Source organism: Rana temporaria, chromosome 4 (genome assembly GCF_905171775.1).
Source record: "Rana temporaria chromosome 4, aRanTem1.1, whole genome shotgun sequence".
In the NCBI taxonomy this organism is placed as follows: Eukaryota; Metazoa; Chordata; class Amphibia; order Anura; family Ranidae; genus Rana; species Rana temporaria.
Genome location: NC_053492.1, coordinates 370,218,523 through 370,243,467, shown reverse-complemented (window position 1 = coordinate 370,243,467; position 24,945 = coordinate 370,218,523). Strand labels below are relative to the sequence as shown.

The following is a 24,945-nucleotide window of genomic DNA, read 5'->3' as shown; positions in this document are numbered from 1 at the left end:
GCGACCTTTTGCCACATTTTAGGCTTCAAACCTAAAGATATAAAACTGCAATTTTTTTTGAAGAATCAACAAGTGGGAAATTTATTGGATATTTCAAACTTTTTTAACAAATAAAAAACTGAAAAATTGGGCGTGCAAAATTATTCAGCCCCCTTAATTTAATACTTTGTAGCGCCACCTTTTGCTGCGATTACAGCTGTGCAGGAGAAGACTGATCAGAGATGCAGCCAAGAGGCCCATGATCACTCTGGATGAACTGCAGAGATCTACAGCTGAGGTGGGAGACTCTGTCCATAGGACAACAATCAGTCGTATACTGCACAAATCTGGCCTTTATGGAAGAGTGGCAAGAAGAAAGCCATTTCTTAAAGATATCCATAAAAAGTGTCGTTTAAAGTTTGCCACAAGCCACCTGGAAGACACACCAAACATGTGGAAGAAGGTGCTCTGGTCAGATGAAACCAAAATCGAACTTTTTGGCAACAATGCAAAACGTTATGTTTGGCGTAAAAGCAACACAGCTCATCACCCTGAACACACCATCCCCACTGTCAAACATGGTGGTGGCAGCATCATGGTTTGGGCCTGCTTTTCTTCAGCAGGGACAGGGAAGATGGTTAAAATTGATGAGAAGATGGATGGAGCCAAATACAGGACCATTCTGGAAGAAAACCTGATGGAGTCTGCAAAAGACCTGAGACTGGGACAGAGATTTGTCTTCCAACAAGACAATGATCCAAAACATAAAGCAAAATCTACAATGGAATGATTCACAAATAAACATATCCAGGTGTTAGAATGGCCAAGTCAAAGTCCAGACCTGAATCCAATCGAGAATCTGTGGAAAGAACTGAAAACGGCTGTTCACAAATGCTCTCCATCCAACCTCACTGAGCTTGAGCTGTTTTGCAAGGAGGAATGGGCAAAAATGTCAGTCTCTCGATGTGCAAAACTGATAGAGACATACCCCAAGCGACTTACAGCTGTAATCGCAGAAAAAGGTGGCGCTACAAAGTATTAACTTAAGGGGGCTGAATAATTTTGCACGCTCAATTTTTCAGTTTTCTTATTTGTTAAAAAAAGTTTGAAATATCCAATAAATTTTGTTCCACTTCATGATTGTGTCCCACTTGTTGTTGATTCTTCAAAAAAACATACAGTTTTATATCTTTATGTTTGAAGCCTGAAATGTGGCAAAAGGTCGCAAAGTTCAAGGGGGCCAAATACTTTCGCAAGGCACTGTATTACAGTTTATATTCACATTTTACATGTTTAATAACTTTGACCAGATACCCCAAATTACTAACTGTAAACTCTTTATTAGCTTATTGGTATATTTATATTCTTTATTGATTTCAGCCCTGATGGATGGGGCTTGTTCTGGTCCCTGAGATACATTGGAACACATATTGAGTGTACTGTTTTCAACCCAGTTTGGACTCAGATCTTAGTGTTGGTGCTTTTATATTGTTGTTCTGGCTATATTTCAAAGTGTTCTGTTGAAACCTTCTGCAAATTTTTTATTGTTTTAATGCAGCGTAATTTCCTTCTTCTTTGTAATGCTAGAATAATAAAGTTGTTTTGCTGCTGATATTCACACAGAGTTCTGACAAACTGATTTCTTTATTATTTCTCGTGATCTCATGAATAATCTTTTTATTTTTTTAAGCCAGATCTCCATAATAATGTTTAGAATGTATTTTTATAGTGATCTTGTTTTTATTTTATTTTTAATCAAGATCTGCTTTTTTTTTTTTTTTTTTATTTAAAAAAAAAAATTTAAACTGAAAAGCATGAATCGTCTCTCGCCAAACTTCTACTAACACGAGATTAGCAGAAGGAGCCTAAAGGGTGGCACACTTGGTATTGAACTTCCCTTTTAAAGTGCCGTCGTACCTGTTGTACGTGACAGCGTTCTTGGCGATCGGAATTTCCGACAACATTTGTGCGACCATGTGTATGCAAGACAAGTTTGAGCCAACATCCACGGTTTTGTTGTCAGAATGTCCGATCGTGTGTACACGGCATTAGACAGTCTGAACTCCACATAAATCTGTGGGGTTCATCAGTCCTCCATGCTCCTTAGGTACTAAAGCAGAAATCAGAATGACAGCCCCCGAGCTTGCCCCTTTAAAAAACAGGTCAGCAACATCATCTTTAAATACATATACGTGATCTGCCCTATCTTCCATAAAATTTGTAACCAGTTTAGCCACTTATGATGTCCTGGCACCTTATATTAGCAGTATTTAAAACCTATTTACTGATTATTATTATTTTTTGCGAAAAATGCATTAAAACACTAGAATGTTGGATATTATTTGTAATTTAATGTTAAGCTATACAAATAAAAACCTAAAAAATGTGGCAGTTGTGCAGGACAACATTTCTTAAAATTTGAAGGTCCGCTATCATCGTAGTCATGAAGCAGCTAAACTGGATTACCTCAATTTCAGCTGTGATGGCTTGCTAAAAGCCTTCCAAATTATTCCTCGCATTGGTCTCCTGTCAGTGTATATGCATAGGGCACTTTGGCTGAAGTGCCAAACTGCGACCAAACCAGCTCCTGATAATTTCATCAAGATTGCTACTGGTGGCAGAAACACTTATCTTTCCCAGCATAAGCTTAAAGTAGTATTAAACTCAAAAACAAAACAAATGTAAAATAAATAAAAAAATTATAACTTTAAAAAAAGTTATATATTACAAAATGTTATTTACCTCCATTCTTCCCTATCTAACCTAAATGTGTTACACTAAGGCCAGCCACAGACGGAGAAAATTTCTTTACTGCAACCACAGGTTGCTGACAGTGTTGACAGAGGAATACCTCCCGCCAAGCCACTGTTTTCCTCCCGTCAAGGGCGCAGGGGAAGCCGCCCCATTGGGAAAAGACAGCGATTATTACTAGCGGCTATAACAACCGCTTGCAATAATCACACGTAAAATCTGGCAATCTGATTGTACCCAAGTTGGTCGATCAACCTGGGTACATTCAGCCTGCCTTTACTTCCTTCTGAACCAGCCGAGATTCGAACCGTCTGTGGCTGGCGTTTGCTGCTGTGCTTATTATCAGTGCTGATAATGAATGCTGTAAGTTTATAGCCCAGCACGCCTTGTGTTCTTAAACCTAATCAATACTAACTGTGAAAAAGTATCTAAACCATTAAACAACCATTGAGATTATTATTATTATTTGAAATAACAAACATAATCTGCAAAAACCAAATCTCGGTGCAAATGAAACTGTGCATACCATAAACAAGAGTCCATTCTAAAACAATTTCTCATTTTCCAGAACCATGCCTTTGGAAATAATGTTTTCGAGGCAAAATGTGTTTTAACCACTTCACCACAGGGCACTTAAACCCCCTTCCTAACTAGACCAATTTTCAGCTTTCGGTGCTCTCACATTTTGAATGACAATAAGAGTCGGTTCACACTAGGGCGACACGACTTCCAGCGCGACTTTCAGGGCCGACTCCGACACGACTTGAGCATGAACCACAGGGCGATCTGGGGCGATTTACATCACGACTTGAAGTCGTCTCCAGGACAGGAGACTTTCCAGTGGCCAATCAAACAACAATCAGCTCTAGGGGAGGGAGGGAGAGGTTTGCCTGAGAAATGTATGTTATCTTCCTGGAAAGTCGCTTCAGTGATCAGACTTGGATCAGACTTCCATTGAAATCAATGGGTACAAATCGCCTACAAGTCGGATTGAAGTAGTACAGGAACTTCTTTTGAAGTCGGAGCGACTCGAGTCGTGTGTATTAAAACCGCTCCCATTCACTTGCATTGTTTTTCTCGACAGCGCGACTTGAGGCGACTTCAAGTCGGATCCCAAGTCACCCCAGTTTGAACCGGCTCTTACTCAGTCATGCAACACTGTACCCAAATTAAATATTTGTCCTTTTTTTCACACAAATAGAGCTTTCTTTTGGTAGTATTTGATCACCTCTGTGTTTTACATTTTTGTGCGTCATAAAAGAAAAAAGACTGAAAATTTTGTTTAAAAAAAAAAAAGAATTTTTCTATAAAATGTTGCTAATTAGTAATTTTTCTTCATACATTTTGGCCAAAATTTATACTGCTACATATCTCTGGTAAAAATAACCCAAATCAGTGTAAATTATTTGGCCTTTGTGAAAGTTTTTGGCCGGAATCACACTAGTGCGGTCCGAATTTCAGCTCTCTTATCTCTGCAGAGAGATAAGAGAAGTATAGGGAGAAAAAACTGCGCTTGTCAAAAACGTTCTAAATATATATGCGTCAAGGCAGCAGAAGAAATGTGATAAGCATATAAAGTCCAATATAAAAGTAAACTGCGCCAAGTAGGAAACCAGATATCAGGCTGGTAAAAAGCAATGATAATAGATAATATGAATAAAATCACATTCAGTCCAATAAAAAGTTTGTAGCAGCACCACCATGTGTCAGCAAAACTTCAGTGTGAACACACCACCACCAAACTGAAAGCCGCTTACCAGAACCACCCAAACATTAGGCATGTTGACGGATTCTATTCAATGGGCTCCACATCAGATTAGCATCAGACTGGGGAGGGATCCAGGGAGCAGATCTCAAATTGCACCACATCGATGATTAAACATATCCTCGGTATATAAATAAAAACGGACCATAGCGTGATACCGTACGAAATATTTAATAAAAATGCATAAGACATGTACTTACAAACATCTCATGATTAAAAGCGTGTATGTATGCCGGCCGGAAATAGGAGCCCTTCCTCCTTCAGATGGAACGCGGTGACGTCAGTGTGCGCCTTTCCAGACGACGTTTCGTCATTAACAGACGTTCTCAATGGGGGTAAGAGAAGTGTTCAGCAGATTAGCAAGGTTTTAGAAGCGAATTTGGAGACCTGGGAGAAGTTACGGGTGAGAGGAGAGTGGGGGGGAAGTGTATTGAGCTGAATAAGAGGAATTTCTGAAGAGAACTGAACACATCTGTGAATCAACTGCGTACCCATAGAAGATAATGGGCTTGAATTCGCACCTGAGCCGCACCGCAATGCCTAAAAGATGCACACGGTTTGGCGGCAATGCGCAGTGCGAATGCATCGCACATATGTGAACCAGCCTCATTGAAAACAATGTATTTTAAAATGTTCTGCGAATTGGATGCGGTTTAAGCCGCACTCAATTCGCATAGGTGTGAACCTGGCCTTAGGGCAAGTTCACAGATGCAGTTCCGTGGGCTTTTTTCTGCACTAAAAATGCATGCACAGTTTTTTTCCATGTATTGCAATGGCTCTAGTTCACACCAATGTAGTCAGTTTCAGTCAGTTTCTGCACCGTAAACTGGCTGGAACTGACTGCACTGGTCTGAACTAGAGCCATTGGAATACATGGAAAACACTGTGCATGCATTTTTAGAGCCAGTTCACACCTCAAAAATGCACCCCAGATACATTCCGGATCAGTTTTTGCTTACAGTTCACACCACACGCAGTTCCAGTGCATTTTTGATACAATTTGCTAGGTTCCAGTACAGTTCTGTCTAGAAAAAATGCAGCACGCTCTACTTTTTTTTTCTGCACCGGAAACTGACTGCACTGGTGTGAACTAGATCCGTTGGAATACATGGAAAACACTGCATGCATTTTTAGTGCAGAAAAAAGGCGCAGGGAACTGCATCTGGTGTGAACTAGCACTATGCGTCTACAAGCTTTAGTGCCAATCATTGAAAATTGTCACACCTGATGTACAGACAGCATTTTTTGAGACCCTAACAAGCCAGGGCAGTACAAATACTCCCCCAAATGACCCCTTTTTAGAAAGTAGACAGTCCAAGGTATTTAGTGATTTGTTGTTGATCGGCATATTAAGTTACCTTGGTGTTGTCTAGGGGTGCAGTTGTAGGAACAAGGTAGTGAGCGAGTGTCCAGACAGTGAATAAAGGTTTTTTCCAATGATTTATTTTCCAGGCCAACACGGCCAACATCAACATCAATGGGGAAGGACAAGGTTGATGAAGAGAGAGAAAGAGAAAACCTTGCAGTATCAGGCCTGGATATTAATGGAGCAGTCCTGCTCTACTTAGTACCAATTTGTAACTCGTCGCCACTCTAGCTAGAGTGGGTGAAGTGCCCCCGGACAGACCCCTCTCACAAGCCTGGCAGCCGAGGTGTCACTTTGGATTTCTGGGAGGAACAGGCCTCTCTCACAGACCTGGCTCTAGGGCCTCTGCCACAGGCCAATTACAATAAGTGAGCTGGATGGATAAATGGAGCGAATCCCCCCAGTAGATTTCTGCATAGGTCACCGGGTGACAACAAGCATACCTGTCAGCATTCCGGTCACCAGATCCCTGATTGGTTCGTTCAAGCCCTGTTGGACAACCTGCCTCTGGGTCCTCCTCAATCCGACCCCCCAATCGAACGGCACCCAGCCTGGGATCCTCTCAATAGAACCGGGAACCCAGTAAGTCACTGGGGTCCCCTTTTTCCTCCGGATGTGGTTCTGTGTAGCCAGCAATTTAGCCAGCTGCACCTGGAACTCGGACCCCGCGAAGATTTTAGAATACATGACACCTGTCACAGATATACTCCTCCCCAGCATGCCCCGCGAGGGAAAAACTCCTTTGATTGGCTGCTGGGGAAAACTGCTGGCCAGGGATGAGATCACATCCCTGGAGTGCAGACTGACCCAGTGGACGTTTCTGGAATGACAACAGTCACAATTTAAATAAATTGTGAATGAGAGCAAAGTAACTCTCCCATTCCCCACTAACTTTAGCGTAGCGCCCAAACTGAAAGTAAGGGGGCGCTACATTATTAAGAGGCATGGTGAATTTTTTTGAAGTTGTAATTTTTTCCCACAATTCTTTGCAAAAGTAAGATATTTTTATTTATTTTTCACAAAATTGTCATATTAACTTATTTCTCACACACAGCATATGCATACCCCAAATTACACCCCAAAACACATTATGCTACTCCTCCTGAGTATGGCGATACCACATGTGTGGGACTTTTACACAGCCTGACCCTATACAGAAGCCCAACATACAGGGAGCACCATCAGGCGTCCTAGAAGCATAAATGACATACCGTATATACTAGAGTATAAGCCGACCCAAATATAAGCCAAAGCACCTAATTTTACCACAAATAAAATGGGAAAACTTATTGACTCGAGTATAAGCCTAGGGTGTGAAATGCAGCAGCTACTGTAAGTGGAAAAGAGAGTCAACAATGCCCATTTTCAGCTTCACTGTGCCCATTTGCAGCCTCACTGTGCCCATGTACCTTTGATCCGCTGTGTCAGTATTGATGAGGAGGAAAGGAAGCCTGATTATGCTGTACACTGTCCCCTCTCAGATGATTCACAGCAGGGCTGTATGTATAGGAAGTCTGCGCTGTCGTCCTCGGACGGACAAGGAGGAGGCGGGGCTTTGTTACAGTGGACGGAGCGGACTGTGTTGACTCCCTATACATACAACCCTGCTGTGAATCATCCGAGAGGAATAAGGAGGAGGCGGGGCTTTGTTACAGTGGACGGTACAGACTTCCTATACATACCGCCCTGCTGTGAATCATCTGAGAGGGGACAATGTAAAGCGTAATCAGGCTTCCTTCCTTCCTCATCAAGACTGACGTGGCAGGAGAGGAGACCCCTACTCGAGTATAAGCCGAGGGGGGCTTTTTCAGCATAAAAAAGTGCTGAAAAAGTTGGCTTATACTCGAGTATATACGGTATTATTTCTACCTCTTACACTTTTGAAGGTCCTAGAACACCAGGACAATGGAAATGCCCAAAAAATTACCCCATTTTGGAAAGTAAACGCCCCAATTTATAATCTGAGACATAATGAGACTTTTGTGTAATGTGTAAAGAAAATAAACGCATTTTTTCTGTACATATCAAAACATGACACCCAAAAATGCTTTCTGCTACTCGTCCTGAGTATGGCAATGCCACACGTCGGAGAGTTTTACACAGCTTGGCCACATAGAGAGGCACAACATGCAGGGGGCACCATCACGTGTTCTAGGGACATAAATTTCAAATCTAATTTGACTACCTATTACACTTTTGTGAGGCACTGATAAGAACTGATGTGGCACGGATGAGCACTGATGTGGCACGGATGAGCACTGTGGCATGGATGAGCACTGATGTCACTGAAGTCATTTCAATAAAAGTAATTTTTGATATATTTATCAGTTGAAGATTTCTACTGAAAGCAGAAGAATCAAGACAAGGGACAAATCATACTAACTGTAAGTTATGTTCCTTGTGCTGATTATTCTGTATGGTGTTGGCTAAACTTAATAGGATAACATTACCACAGAGTTCAATGTTCATTACGTTCCCATGTGTATATATAGAAAATGGTGTGATTCAATAATCTAGGGAGCTTTCATGACTGATTTGTTCCTGTAACGTTATTGCATAATTTTGCTTTGTTTTGTAGATTTTGGCAAAACATTTGAATAATTCATCCGACAACAAAGTGCCTAATGCACTGGGAGAACCAGCAATGGTAATTAAAATGTTTTGTCTGCATATAATAAGCAATGCGTGAAAATGTCTGCTCAGTATTTACAGCAAAAATGTGTTACCAGTATCTGGAGGATAAATAACTTTAAAATATCTGTTTAAGTTCAGCAACACATATACAAAAAAAAATCTGTTTTTGTCTTATGTTAGAATGCTTGTCATGCGATGCACAAGTGGTTTTAGGTGTACCCTACCTGAGTGTTTATGTACTGTATTCTAGACCTATGTTTTTAGGTGGTACATTTCTGACAATGAATAAATCAGGGCTCAAAATTTCAAGTCCTGAGCTACTAGCCAGGCCTCAAGGGTTACTCGCCACCGGTTGTGCCACCCAGCCCGCCCCTAAACACGCTCTCATAAAATGACACTCAAATGTATTATGCAGAATTAAGTTATTAAAATAAATATTAACAACAACTGTATCTGTGCCCACCAATGCAGCCTTGTGCCCACCAATGCAGCCTTGTGCCCAACAATGCAGCCGTGTGCCCACCAATGCAGCCGTGTCCCCACCAATGCAGCCGTGTCCCCACCAATGCAGCCTTGTGCCCACCAATGCAGCCATGTGCCCAGTGCCCACCAATGCAGTCTTGTGCCCAGTGCCCACCATGGAGCCTTGTGTCCACCTTGCAGCCGTGTGCCCAGTGCCCACCAATGCAGTCTTGTGCCCACCAATGCAGCCGTGTGCCCACCATGGAGCCTTGTGTCCACCTTGCAGCAGTGTGCCCAGTGCCCACCATGGAGCCGTGTGCCAACCATGCAGCCGTGTGCCCAGTGCCCACCATGGAGCCTTGTGTCCACCTTGCAGCAGTGTGCCCAGTGCCCACCATACAGCCGTGTGCCCACCTTGCAGCTGTGTGCCCAGTGCCCACCTTGCAGCCATGTGCCCACCTTGGAGCCATGTGCCCACCTTGCAGCTGTGTGCCCAGTGCCCACCTTGGAGCCGTGTGCCCACCTTGCAGCTGTGTGCGCAGTGCCCACCTTGCAGCTGTGTGCCCAGTGCCCACCTTGCAGCTGTGTGCCCACCTTGCAGCCATATGCCCACCCTGCAGCTGTGTGCCCACTGCCCACCATGGAGCCTTGTGTCGACCTTGCAGCCTACCTGTGGAGCCAAGAACAGGAGAGCCGCCCAGGTGAAGAGTGTGCATCGGGAGAACACAGTGATAACAGCTTTCGTTTCAATAGCCGTGTTCCCGCCGTGCAACGTCATATACAGCCCCGCCCCCTGGCCGGGGAACTTTGATAGACAGATCACCCGTCCAATCCCAGTGACGGGTGATCTGTCAATCAAAGTCCCGGGACCAGGGGGCAGGGCTGTATCTGACAGCGAGCGGCGGGGAACACGGCTATTGAAATAAAAGCTGTTATCTCTGTTCCCCCCGCTGCACTCTTAACACCTAGGCGGCTCTCTCTCTCTTCCCCCTCTCTCGGTGATCGCTGGGAGCAGGACTCCCATTTTAAAAAAAAAAGGCTCACTGCTCGCCCCCCCGACTCCCAGGCAGCCCCTCCTCGCCAGACCTCAGAATCCACTCGCAAAATGCAAGCAGGCGAGTGGATTTTTGAGGGCTGAATAAATGATTTGTACTTTTCCGCATAACAGCGGTCCCCATGTCACTATCTTAGCCTACTTGGTTCCCCGTGCTAGGGAACATTTTTTTTTTCTGACACTACTGTCAGCTTGTAGCTGCAAGAACTGGTCATGCAAACGCACATTCATACACACACACACAGTACCACTGCGCATGGGGCAGCCGTCCCTCCTGCCCCCTCCTTGTTCTGGCCCTGTCAGGAAGCGCACTAAGATTGATCCTTTATAGAACAGTATTTCACATTGCATTATACATTGGATTGTATTACACATTGGACTTTACAGAAAACATAAAGTTATCTTACAAACTTCAGCACAGTTGCTGTTTTTACTGGATAGCTTTAGTTGATTACTAAATGCTTTCATGTTGTTGCCTAGGATTGTAAAATAAATACAAATAAATAATCAGGCCAATTCAAAGGCTTCTTATTTTTGTTTAGTTTTACAATCGCCTGTTAGTTGTAGAATTGTTTATTAACGTAAACCAGGGTCACTGTGATCTTAATGTGGAAACATTTAATTGATTGATATGGGATATAACATGTGTTTGCACTTTACACTATAGGTAATCCGCAGTGGGCCAAAAAGAGCTAGTTAACATCTGTGCACATGTTTTGAATTTTATTTCCAGCCAAAATGTAATTTTTTTGGATAGAGTGGGAAAAGAGTAAAACCCTTGTTATGTTTTACTGCTCTCTGGGGCTTGTTAGAAACATGTCCCCTCAGGTACTGTCAATGTTCATTAGAAAGTAAGGGAGCAAAAATCACTAACAGTAAGGCAGACTTATACATATATATATATATATTTTTTTGCTTAGTAGAGTTGGGAGAGGCTAGAATCATGTCAGCTTTTTATCTATCTGGACCCCTGTTGCACCTTTTAAAAGTATATAAACACTTTTGGCTGGCCATACACTTGATCATTAATGCATATTTGTATGAATCTTAAAATGTGTTAGCACTTGTTAGTGCATAGATTTACTAGAAATGGTAATTGTGCCCAAGCACTATCATGAAATTGTTACTTTTTGTTTTGAATTCCCCCTGAAAAATATCAGTGCACTTCCTGGCATACTAATGTGCCTAGGCACTCCCGTGTCTCCCCATAGCACATGACTGCTAGTTCCATGAGATGTAGTGCGATTTGGTGATTTGTCTACCATGATGCTTGCCAGAAAGAAATCTCCCTCTGAGTACCTGCACTGTTTTGCATTGCACCGCTTTACCTTTTTTTAAACTTCACCCATTCTGTGGATCTACTGTTCCTACACCTTTCTTTCTGTATTCTGCATGTTCCCCCCACCAGTTATCAACTCACCAGTCATCAGGTGGGGGTAGCTATGACATAAGGGAAGCAAAGCCCTGCCTCTACTAAGATGGGCACTGTGCAGAACAAAGCATGGTGTGTCAGTATCTAGGAAAAGATCAGCTACAGGGATCCTACAGGCAATACCCTCTGACCTCTGCTTGTCTTTTGGGCACAGCTTTCACAGTTCTGGTCCTTTTTTTAAAGAAAAAAATCCTTTCAACTATGCAACTGCTGGTGATAAGAAACTAGCCATTCCACCACCAGCGCTATCATATTGGGGCAACTAAAGAGTTCTCAGCCCTGAATGGGAATCTGTAAAACACATTAACTGCATAATAAATGCTACTTACATTGTTTAAATATGTTGTGTCCTATGTACATTTTAATGTCTGGTCTGGTATGCTTCCAGGAATTCCTGTGGGATGTTCTAAATCATCAAGAAGGCCCACGTGTGAGAGACCACCTTAGCCATGGGGAAATACAGCTCTGTGATTTTCCCAGAGGAATTGCTAATGACTTGTTGGGTTTTTCAATTGTACTGCTCTATAAGTATTGTAACCATAACACTGGCAAGGTAAGAAATCATATTTGGTAACTAGTGCAATAAACTTCTTGCCAAGGCCCCAATATATCAACAGATGCAACTCTATACTCCTTAAAGTGTGATTCTGTTCCTTTAAAACATGTCATACAGTACAGTGCTTGTGCTGTGTAAGTTGGTCCCTTGTATCACCTAAAATATCTGGCTGATCCTGCCTGGATCTGCACTCCCCCCTGTAAACTGACCACAGTTTATCATGGCTGCTGAGCCCTGACACCGTGGTCAGTTTACGTGCCTCCATCATCCGCAGCTCCCCTCTCTGCTCTCCCTGTCCTTCCCCCTTCCTGCCTGTCAGCTCATGACAGTGCCCGCCCCTTCCCTTCCTGCTGCTGAAATAACTTAATGCTTTTTATAATCCTGTGTGTTTCCTAATCCTGTGTGCCAGTCTCTGTGCTTAAAAAATTTCTGTCTATAAGGCGCTCTCGTGACTCTCTGGCTCTCTCCTCTTCTCCTCCCCCCAACTGACAACAGGAGATTTTCAGCCATTCCTGCTCTAGCTGTCAGATCGGTAGAGGGGAGAGCCGGCTGGAAATCAGGTATAGAATGCATTTTTTTTAATGGGGCACACAGGATTAGGAAACACACAGGTTATATAAATATATGACAGTGGCTTAACAACCGCTTTAAATTAAAAATACCAGCAAGATATACAGTACCTGTGCTCAGATCTCAATAGCTTGTACATGTATATAATCTATCAGGTGCTAAAAGGGTGTGTGACCTCATGTTCACATTAGAAATTCTGGATGAACACTGCTATATACCCTTTCTAGCAAACTTTGCAATAAAAAAGCTTTTTATATTCACAAATATTGCTTTGCATGTTTAAGCTGGCCAACTGCATCAAAATAATCCCTTTCTGGCCAGTCCTACTCTTCTCTGCAAATGCCTACTGTAGACACAATGCCAACCTTAGGCAAACAGAGACAAAGTGGGGGAGAGCTGATCACTGAAAAGAAAAAAAAAGGTATTTATAACATGTTTTATCTCTATAAACAAATTCTTTGCCATTCATTTATATTTTAAACTGAATACAAAGCAAGGGTATACATATGCTTTAATGAGGAAAAAAATTATGTTAGTTACATAAATGTGCAAAGGTTAAAGATAAGTGGTGCTTTATCAAAAACCCTTTAATGTGGGCTACTGATGCACTATAATGGACCCTTGAATACACCTGCACCTTTTTCCAATACAATGCATACCTGTTTTATATCTGTGCAGCGTTGTGTGCTAAAACGCAGGTCTGTTGGCGATGTGCTTTGAGATGGCATTTAGATGAATGAATGTGGTTCTTGCTTTACAATGCAAATGTGTAAATCAGGCCTTTGTCTTGCTAAGTATGTGAAATTTGCTACTAATGTTCTAATTTTAACACAATAGGAGGCGACTATATTGTGTCCACTGATAGATGCGCTTGGATCATATCGGTCAAGATTTCATCCAATTGCACTCCTTCAGAAACAGGTATGTATGAATATACCATACATATATGCCTGAGCTTTAAACATATCCTAAACTTGCCAGCACGCCCATGTCTGCATTTTGGCATCTTTCTAAAGGAAACAAATGATTTTGAGTTAAAGTGAAACTTCAGCTTTGTAGAGTAAAAGTGTAGAGCCCCCCCCCCCCCAAAGGACTCTCCTTCAAACAAACACTATACATATGTTTTTCCTGTAGTCTTCTAATGGTCCAATGACATCACAGGAGCTCCCTCTACTTTCTTGGAAAAGGTTGTCACGATAAATGTGCCCTAAAATGCTCTCAGGCATATGAAATGGCTTTTAACAAGCTCTATGTTTGTAGCTGATCTTTGCTGTACAAATTTTAAAGGTTGTACAGTTTTATGGTTGGCTCTCGTGGTCCAGGCCCTAAGCCCACTACTTTTTTGCTTTCTGTGCACCACTATTGGCCTAAGCCCACTACTTTTTTGCTTTCTGTGCACCACTATTGGCTGCTCATTGTTATTTGTAGTCAACCAAGTTACAGGGGTTCAGTTAGTGTTCAATTAAGGTTTAAGGTTAGGAGGAGTGGGTTGAGATTTGGGGATCAGTTAAAGCTGAACTCCAGGTAACTGATAAATACACATTTGATTTGCACATGATGTATAAACACTGTTTTACCTACTCAAAAATGTATAGCTCCTTTCAGTTAGTTTGGTGATCCAGACAAGTATTTGTGGAAGCACAGTCAGATCCTTGACCTGCATTGCAGCTGCCTTACAGCTTTAAGAACAGCTTTCAGATCACCCCTCCAGCCTACTGACTTGATAGTCGAGGAGCAGTAACACCTTCCTGTTAACTCTGCTCTCTCCTCTTATCAGCATGTGCCTTATTAGCACCTATTCATGCAGTAGTATAGTGCTGCCCCTGCCATGAAGGGTTAACCATTTGATTAGACTTTGGGTAAGATCAAAAACCATTCTGTCTTTATTTTTTCTAAATGTAAAGAATTGCTGGCACTCATAAAGCTAATGTTGACAGGCGTTCATTTTAAATGCCTTGTTTGCTATTGAAATGTGAAGGAATACCTTGAAATGACAAGAGTATCTTTTGACAAAAAGGTGGTGATTGTCCTGCCTTGTCTGCAGTTCGGACACACCTCAATTGGACAAATGCTCATCCAAGGAAAAACACCTAAAGGTTGCCGCTGAATTGCCTTGTGTACTTTAATAGAGGTCAATGAGATTTTAATAACGTGTTTGATGTGCGCTCCAAACACATGTCAAACGCAGTAAAATGACACCTGTGAAAATGAACCCTTAAGATGGCATTTTACAAAACAAACCTTTAACATTTTTTACATATTATGTTCTCATTTCACTTAGATTAAGGTATTTATTTCACAGGTTTTGCAATGCATGACAAGTCTTCAGAAATGGTTTCTTCTTCCATCTCCTTGTGTAGGTCACACTTCCACCACAGATGGGTATGTTCTTTTCCCTGTCATGTAGTTTCTTGGCTCCCATTTTTGTATCTTCACTTATTTTACTGGTTATCATGTCAGCAATGTTTGTGTATTTTATTGTGACACTATAATGATTTGGAGTAAAAAAAAAGAAAAAAAAATTTTATTTTTTATTTTTTTTTTTATCAATGTTTGTAAGTATTTTGCTTATTCGCCACCAGAGCCATTTTTGCCAAATGACACAAATGATGAAGCACAGTCCCTCCCAATGCCACAAACGATGAAACACAATTCCTCCCATTGACACCAATGAGGAGGCAGAATTGCTCCTGCTGAAACAAATGACGGGGCATTATTTATTTCCAATGACATCTGGACCTTTTCTACTCCAAATAGCTACAGTCTGACCCGATTAAAATCTGAAGGACAGTAAATTAGCGCTTTGTTTTAAAGCAGGGGTTTCCAAACTTTCTAAAGTACAAAGGAACAAGTTTAGTTGAAACTATTGTTTTATTTAAAATGAGCTTTTGTTACCAGCTTTCTTAAACTGGCAAAAGATATATATTCATAAAGAGTCTCAGTGATGAATTTGTTTCCTTTTCAGGCCTGATGACATGACAGATCCTGGTATATCATTTTGTGCTGAAATAATGCATGTTTTCTCATTGGTTCGACATCCAAGAATGAGTGGGTTCAACAAGGAGGAGTGGGATCTTCAAACAGACAAGTACAATATTTGGATTTTGTTTTTTCAATAAATGTTTATTGCTTTTATACAATAAGCAAATTTAAGTGGTTGTAAGCCCATACCATATACCCAGTAAAGTGACTAGCCTAAGGTGATTCACAGAGATGAAACCAATCGCCCTACGATCGGTCTATCTGCAGGCTGTTGTATTAGCTTAGAGTCTCTTTTCAGTGACTCATGCAGGTAGAGAGAGGAATCACACTCTGTCCTTTAGATTCAGGCTAGTACACACTATAGAGGGATGTGCTTTGTTCGTTTTTCATGTACGAGGTTTACACCCACTTTGTGTTTGCCAATAATGTGCTACAGGAATGTCCAGAGAAAGGGCAGTGATTGCTAAAAATATGAAATGAACTCCCCTTTCATTTTGGGATACAAATCTACTTTGTAACAAAAAAGGAGAATGAATCCTACAGCGGCTATAGAAGGACTTTCGGCTTTCATACCCAGCAGCCGTCCTGTACGCCCCTCCTCTCCCCTTGCCCAATCACAGAATGCTTGATATTCTATGAACCATTCACAAGCATACACATTACATACCACATACATTCTCTGTTTTGGATGCAAACTAGATTTGTTTCCTGAAGTAAGCAGGTAGCTTATCCTGTGTTCTGTGCAATTACTGCTTTTGGTTTTATTGTGATTGTTCACCCATGACCCTTCACTGGACAGTGACTCTGTTGAATTTTATCGGGAAATAGAGACTGAACATACTGTACTCATTGGTAATGTACTAGTTATAGCTGGAGTTAAGTGTATGTTTATATTATTATATTTTTACTCCATGGAATGCAATCATTGTTTCGTTGTTACTGTGTATATTTTCTCTTATGGTCCAATGTTCTTCGGTTAGTTTTCTAGAAACGTGAGCAAAAGAGAAAATATGCAATAGCATAAGAATATTCAACTAGAAGAAAAAATGCCTTAAGAACATTCTATTTTGCCCTATTTGCACAATGCCGTCACCGAGTGACCCTGCCCTCTTGTTATGTAATCGGCTGGGGCATGCTGGGTCGATGGCCCCTGCCCCTTAGTTTGTTTAGTGGGGGAGTAGTCATTTGATGGGACCACCTTCAGGTGTGGCCCTTTTTATCTATTTTTCGGATCGGCGGCCAGTATTCATCATGCTTGACGTTGGATCTACTTTGACATGTTTTATTTTGTTTTTGAATAAAGGTCTTTTTAAAACCTGGCTCTGTGTCTTACTAACTTTATCACTTTTTTTTTTTTAAAGTGTATTTTGTGCGTGTACTCGAGAGAGGAGCCGGACTGCAGGAGTTGGGAGTAGGCAGGCCTCCCCCAGAGGCAATCTGCCACCTTTCTCCATGCCCCGGGTGGCAATGGTGGGTGTGTGAGGGGGTCGTCCCACACAGCCCGCCCTACCTGCTCCGCTTTGAAGCCCAACGGAGGGACTCCCTATAAGGGAGTGCGAGGATCTAGCCCGCTCAACCAGCCCCGTTAGTCCTTCGCCTCTCTTTTTAGAGACCGCGTGGTCAAAGTGCGTGCATGTTAACCCAATTTCGAGTGCGTGTAAGTGTGGTGGTTTTTGTGGGAGGGGGGTGGGCGTACTAAGCGCAGGCTTACCTCGCATAGCACACCCACCGGGAGCCGGGCTGAGACCACCAAACTCAATTCACATGTAGCGGAGACCGGGATCCGAACCCCTAGCTGCAGAGGTGAATGGCTTGTCAGCGCAGTGCCAATCGCGTTGAGCCACCGCAGCTCCCACTTTTTTTGGAGAATGAGTACCCCATACTCATTCACATGGGGGGCAGGATCTAGTGGCCCTTTTTTTAAAGTAAATCCCAGCACCCCCACAACTACCAGGCCAGGGTTGTGGGGAACAGGCCCTTGTCCTCATCAATATGAGGAAAAGGTGCTTCGGTGGAGGGGGGGAGCTCCTCCTCCCTCAAAGCACCCCCCATGATGAGAGGAGGGGGTGGCTCGCTCGTCACCCTCCCCTTTCCTGGCCTCAACACGATAGAATGAAGACTGCGAGCCAGGCCTTCTTGTCCAACAACAGTGCCTGACCTCACAAATGCACTTCCCGAAAGAATGGTCAAACATTCCCATAAACACACTCCTAAACCTTTTGGACAGCCTTCCCATAAGAGTTCAAGTTGTTATAGCTGCAAAAAGTGGGCCAACTTAATATTGAACCCTACAGGCTAAGACTGGGATGCCATTAAAGTTCACGTGCTTGTAAAGGCAGGTGTCTGAATACTTTGGACAATGTAGTGGCACAATTTTAGATTATTTCAGGTATTTACCAAAACATATTCAAGCTATAGTTGTATAATGTATATGGGCTGACTCTGCACACTCTCAGGTTCAATTTGAGGCTACATCCAAATCGGAGGAAGGGTTTAGGAATTACAGCTCTTAAGAATAGCCATCCCCCTTTTTCAAGGAACCAAAAGTAATTGGACAATTGAATCAAAAGCCAGGTGTGGGCAATTCCTTTGTTATTTCTTCATCAATTAAGCAGGTAAACAGTATGGCGTTGATTCTAAGTGTGGTATTTTAATTTCAAATCTATTGCTGTGATTCTACATCATGCGTTCAAAGGAGCTGTCCATACAAGTGAAACAGGCCATTGTAAGGCTTTAAAAACGAAACAAATCCATCAGAGAGATAGCAGCAACATTTGGAGTGGTCAAATTAAAATGTTGGTACTTTCTGAGGAAAGAAGAATGCACTGGTGAGCTCAGCAACATTAAAAGGCTTGGTCATCCACGAAAGACAACAGTGGTGGATGATTGCAGGATCCTCTCTATGGTAAAGAAAAACCCATTTACAACATTCAGACAAGTGAAGGACATTCTCCAGGAGGTGGGCTTATCATTGTCAAAGTCAACAATCAAGAGAAACTTCACAAGAGCAAACAGAGAGGATTCACCACAAGGTGCAAACCATTCATAAGCCTGAAGCATGTCAAACTGTTGTAATTTCTACACCGTTCACCTGATTTGGATGTAAATACCCTCAAATTAAAGCTGAAAGTCTGCAGTTAAAGCACATTAGTTTTATTTCAAATCCATTGTGGTGTTGTATAGAGCCAAAAATATTAGAATTGTGTTGCTGTCCCAATATTTATGAACTTGACTGTATATTTGGACCTACCTGTATATATTATTAAATTCAGTAATTAATTTCTCCCCGTAGACCAGTGGTCATCAACCCTGTCCTCAGGGCCCACTAACAGGCCAGGTTTTATGTATCACCTTGGGGGCGATACCGACTAGAATACTGCAATCACTGAGCATCAAATTATATCACCTGGGATGTATTTCAGTCATCTTGCAAGCCTGGACTGTTAGTGGGCCCTGAGGACAGGGTTGATGACAACTGCTGTAGACAACATAACCAATGATGACTAACTAGCAAAAACTGAGTTTTTATGGAATCCAACTGTTATTTCCCTGCAGAAGAAATAAGAGTCAAACTACGCAAAATCAAAGTAGCTATGTGTTATGAAGAGAATTATTAGGTTACAATAAAAAAATATTACAAATGGCTTATTAATTTAAGCAAACTGTATCAACCGAAAATAAATTATAATTACCCTCCAAGTATCAAGAATCCTTTTAGATAGCTGATGACCAGACCAAAAGATGGTTGCCGATTTAATGGGCAAAGTGGGTCTTCCCCCAAAATGGCATCTAGCTATGCTGTGTATTTGTGCATCGATGGTCTAATGATCTCTCAGATGTGTATTCAGATGAGGTTCCCCCTGTGTTCAGATGATCTTTTGATGTCCGATCCCCTGTGTACCTGACTTTTATAACTATATTGTTGTCACAATATAAAAATAAAACGCCAGGGGGTGACCCAGAAGCTGTTACCTTATTCCTATTGGTGGATCTTGTTAATTTGCTCGGTCATTAACTCTCAGATAAGAATTTAGTGTGTGTGTGTGTGTATATATATTTATATATATATTTAATGAATGTATCTATGTATGTATATAATATACCGTATTTATCGGCGTATACCACGCACTTTTTTGCCCTTAAAATCAGGGAAAATCGCGGGTGCGTGATATACGCCGATACCCGCTTCCCGTGATGTGTTTGAACCACTCTGCCGACATATACCGAGCGCAGTACACTCGGGTATAGTCAGGCAGGCTCGGCTCCGCTCGCGGTCACGTCCTGTACGTCCTTTACGCGAGAGGAGCCGAGTATACCCGAGTGTATTGCGCTCGGTATATGTCGGCGGAGTGGTTCAAACACAGTGCGGGGATCGGATGAAAAACACAGCAGGGAGGACACCACGATGGCCGCAGAAGGACGCCAGACCGGACAAGGCCGCCGATGGACGCCAGGCAAGACACCGACGAGGGGCATCCAAACTGTAAGTATTTCTTTTTTTCCCAGGAATTTTCCTTCTAGGTTGGGGGTGCGCACTATACGCCGTTATATGAAGATAAATACGGTATATATATATATATATAAATATATACACACACACACACAGTATCTCACAAAAGTACAAAGACTACACCCACTCATATTTTTATAAATATTTTATTGTATCTTTTCATGTGACAACACTGAGGAAATTACACTCTGCTACAATGTAACGTATTGAGTGTACAGCTTGTATAAGGCCCCATACACACGAGAGGATTTATCCGCGGATACGGTCCAGCGGACCGTATCCGCGGATAAATCCTCTCGAGGATTTTAGCAGATTTCTATGCGATGGCGTGTACACACCATCGCATTGAAATCCGCGCCGAAATCCTCTGGCGATGACGTGTCGCGCCGTCGCCGCGATTATGACGCGGCGACGGGCGCGACGCTGTCATATAAGGAATTCCACGCATGCGTCAAATCATTACGACGCGTGCGGGGAATCCCTTTGGACGGATGGATCCGGTGAGTCTGTACAGACGAGCGGATCCATCCGTTGGGATGGACTTCAGCAGATGGATTTGTTGAGCATGTCAGCAAATATTCATCTGCTGGAAATCCATCCCAGGGGAGATTTATCCGCGGATAAATATCCGCCGGAGTGTACACACCATAGAATCTATCCGCTGAAACCCATTCGATGGGATTAATCTGCGGATAGATTCTATGGTGTGTATGGGGCCTAACAGTGTAAATGTGCTGTCCCCTCAAAATAACTCTCCACACAGCCATTAATGTCTAAACCGCTGGCAACAAAAGTGAGTACACCCCTAAGTGAAAGATGTCCAAATTGTACCCAAAGTGTCAATATTTTGTGTGGCTGCCATTAATTTCCAGCACTGCCTTAACCCTCTTGGGCATGGAGTTCACCAGAGCTTCACAGGTTGCCACTGGAGTCCTCTTCCACTCCTCCATGATGTCATCACGGAGTTAATGGATGTTAGAGACCTTGCGCTCCTCCATCTTCCGTTTGAGGATGCCACATAGATGCTCAATAGGGTTTAGGTCTGGAGACATGCTTGGCCAGTCTATCACCTTTACCCTCAGCTTCTTTAGCAAGGCAGTGGTCATATTGGAGGTGTATCTGGGGTCATTATCATGTTTGAATACTGCCCAGTCTCTGAAGGAAGTGATGGGGGGGGGGGGGGGGGGTCATGCTCTGCTTCAGTATGACCACAGTACATGTTGGCATTCATGGTTCCCTCAATGTACTGTAGCTCCCCATTGCCGGCAGCACAAATACAGCCCCAGACTATGACACTCCCACCACCATGCTTGACTGTAGGAAAGACACACTTGTCTTTGGACTCCTATATAATAATTTGCATACTTAAACTACTTATTGATTTATAGCTACCCTATGACAATACTGTACGTGGGGCTTACACATAAACAACCCGTATTAATATTCAGAGATCCTTTTTCTGGCTATGGGATATTATGTCAGGATAAAAATCTTTTTATATCCAATCACATAGATACCTTGCATTGTGTTACGATTTAAAATCCTATACTTATAAATATGTCTACGATAATTCTAGTATTTTGCCTGGTAAGAGAGTTTATAATCCATTGGATTGTAAGCAGGCATTAATATATGTATAAACGTGGTGTCATAAAAATTTCTTGACCTTATGACTTGCCATAGATAATCCATGAACTGACTTATTTTATCTGAATCATTTCAGCTAGGAAGATAATACATTTTTTAAAAGCAGCCCCTATCTTTGAGTGGAGGTCTCAGTCCCGGTTCATACTGGTGCGATTCAGTGCCAAATCCCACATCGCAGCTGAATCGCACACTGGTTCATCTGTTCAATCAGTTCGCAGATCACAGTGCAAACTGTCAAATGGTGCAGGAATCTGATTGCATAGTTGTGAACACCCAGGCGATCCGATTCCAGTGCGGACCAAAAAAGGAATACGATGCGATTTCAACCATACAGTTTGTATGGCTGAATTTGCATTGCACAGACATTACATGTAATCTGCACAGCAACATGTGATGTCTGTCATCGCACAAGTGTGAACCCAGCCTTACTTTCATGTTTATTTTCCCAACGTTGAGACAATGTCAGGTGGCTGAGTAGACAAGTTATATTGTCTTGGGTCAATAGAAAGTAACACATATGTATTATTCTTCTGATCCCTTTTTGCATGTGTTCAAGGTTTGTCAAACAGAGTCCATTTGTAAAACACTAAGACCCCTTTCACACCGAGTGCTTTCACACTGGAGCGGTGCACTGGCAGGGAGTCAGAAAAAGTCCTGCCAGCAGCTTCTCTGGAGCACATTAGCAGCTGTAAACTCAGCGCTGCTAATGCGCTCCTGCCTATCATAATCAATGCGCAGCGCTGCTGTACTGCCGGCAATCAGTGCTGTAGCGGCGCATTGCGGGCGGTTTTAATACTTTCTCGGTCTCTAGCTGGGCGTTAAAAGCGCACCGCTAGCAGCCGAAATGTTTTGCAAATCCGACAGTAAAATAGCAGTGTTTTACCGCCGACGCTATGAGCGGCACCAGTGTGAAACCTTCCCCAAAGTCTGAGGTATAAATTGCTAATGAAACTCCATTGGCCATATAATTTTTTCTGTAAGCAAGCTTGTTTACAGACCCCCAGCAGTTCTGTTGAGAAAAACAGAGTGTCTCTGTGGGCCCTGAGACCTACAAATGACCATGCATCTTGGGGCGTCTGATAATTAAAAACAATTTCCATGGCTCAACTAGGGAAATTATGAAAATGATTTTCCTCATAGAAATTCTAACAGCCTGGATCCTCACAATCTTTGCAAGGGAAACGTCCTGGTCAGGTCCTCTTCCTAATGCGCAGGTGTGCGGAAGCGGCTATGAATACAATTCATTCATAGTAATGATAGAGTAAATTACACAAATAGGCCTGGTCATTGTTAAAGGGTTTAATGACAAGGGGGGGGGGGGTTGTAATGGCGCTTGCAACAGGATCTAATTAAAACTAAATCCCAATAACGATTTCCATAATGTGAATAAGTTGTCAGGAAAATGTGCTCCACTGGTTCCTGTGTAAAATGTGTTCCACTCTGAATAAAATCATATACCCACCGAACATTAACTGAGTAATGTGGAGAGTAATAAGAGTGGATAAATGATGATAAAAAAGACAAATGTGCCAGTGACCCGCACAATATTAATAGTGAGTGATCTGGAATCGTTCAGATAAAATTAACAAGTAGTAGCTATCTTCATAAACATATAACATATATAGTGCAAATATGCAAATGAGCTCAAACCAATACAAAGTGCATAGTGCAATAAATGAATAATATCCATAAAAGTGAAAAAAACATCAAAAAGTGGAAGAAATATAAATAATAAAATTCCAATCCATGCATAAAAGTGAAAAGAAATTCAATCCATAAATGACTGCAGTGAAAAGTGTCCCATATAATTCACCAAGGAATTAAAAAAAATCAAGTCCAGTGCAATAATAACGTGAAAATAAGGTAAGGGGCTTGTATTAACTATTTCCATCTTCACTACTGCACTGTGGAAAGGTTTGGAGTCTGTCATTTTGGAAGCACGTTTTTTACTTTGCACTGAAGCACTCATCATGGAATCTTAATAGAAGTGAAGCACAGATGCACTTTATATTCATTCATTCTTTGCTTGATATTGCGTTCTTGATTATTGGATTGGATTGTTTTTCATTTTCACGTTATTATTGCACTGGACACGTTTCTATATATAGATATATATTTTTTTTATATTGACATTTCTTGATTTATTTTTTTAAATTCCTTGGTGAATTATATGGGACACTTTTCACTGCAGTCATTTATGGATTGAATTTGTTTTCACTTTTATGCATGGATTGGAATTTTATTATTTATATTTCTTCCACTTTTTGATGTTTTTTTCACTTTTATGGATATTATTCATTTATTGCACTTTGGATTGGTTTGAGCTCATTTGCATATTTGCACTATATATGTTATATGTTTATGAAGATAGCTACACTTGTTAATTTTATCTGAAAAATTCCAGATCACTCGCTATTAATATTGTGCAGGTCACTGGCACATTTGTCTTTTTTATCATCATTTATCCACTCTTATTACTCTTATTACTCTCCACATTACTTAGTTAATGTTCGGTGGGTATATGATTTTATTCAGAGTGGAACACATTTTACACAGGAACCAGTGGAGCACATTTTCCTGACAACTTATTCACATTATGGAAATCGTTATTGGTATTTAGTTTTAATTAGATCCTGTTGCAAGCGCCATTACACCCCCCCTTGTCGTTAAATGCTTTAAGTGTGTGAACACTATTAGTTGTGGCAGCTGCATTATTAGTTTGATTTTCTTATTTTAGCTTTATTGTGCCCTTGTTGAGGTTGGTTTTGCGCATTAGTTCCCCCCCGTTTTTATATATTGTTAAAGGGTTGCCAAACCCACTACAGTAAAATCAGTCTGTATATGCAGTAAAGCATGCTTGTTTTATTCACGTGGAACCTAAGTGGTTAATCCTCTGCATTGTGTAAAAGGGATGTTTGATCCTGTCTTCTCTGATTCCCCCCGTCCCCTTCCACTTTACCCAATCCATCTCCTGATAGTGCAAAGCCTTTGGAGTCACTCTGCACGTGCTCAGTTTGGTGTGTATTGCTAGAGTGTATTCGGTAGATTCAGTAAGAGTTAGGCCGACTTATCAGTAGATAAGTCGACCTAACTCAGAATCTACGCTGACCTATGTTTAAGCGTATGCTCAAACAGAGATACGCTTAAACATATCTAAGATAGGACGGCTTGCGCCATCCTATCTTAGGTTGCAATATTTTGGATGGCCGCTAGGTGGCGCTTCCATTGCGGCCGGCG

General features: G+C 41.9%; 1 protein-coding gene across 2 annotated transcripts in view; it reads left to right on the top strand.

The window, feature by feature from the left end:
* ERMARD (ER membrane associated RNA degradation) overlaps nucleotides 1–24,945 on the top strand; it is a 111,658-nt gene that overhangs the window by 66,356 nt on the left and 20,357 nt on the right. For both annotated transcript variants that reach the window (XM_040350932.1, XM_040350933.1), the window contains exons 11-15: nucleotides 8,440–8,508; nucleotides 11,832–11,996; nucleotides 13,407–13,490; nucleotides 14,872–14,951; nucleotides 15,535–15,657. In XM_040350932.1, coding sequence (XP_040206866.1) covers nucleotides 8,440–8,508; nucleotides 11,832–11,996; nucleotides 13,407–13,490; nucleotides 14,872–14,951; nucleotides 15,535–15,657 — 521 coding nt within the window. The remainder of the gene's footprint in view (nucleotides 1–8,439; nucleotides 8,509–11,831; nucleotides 11,997–13,406; nucleotides 13,491–14,871; nucleotides 14,952–15,534; nucleotides 15,658–24,945) is intronic.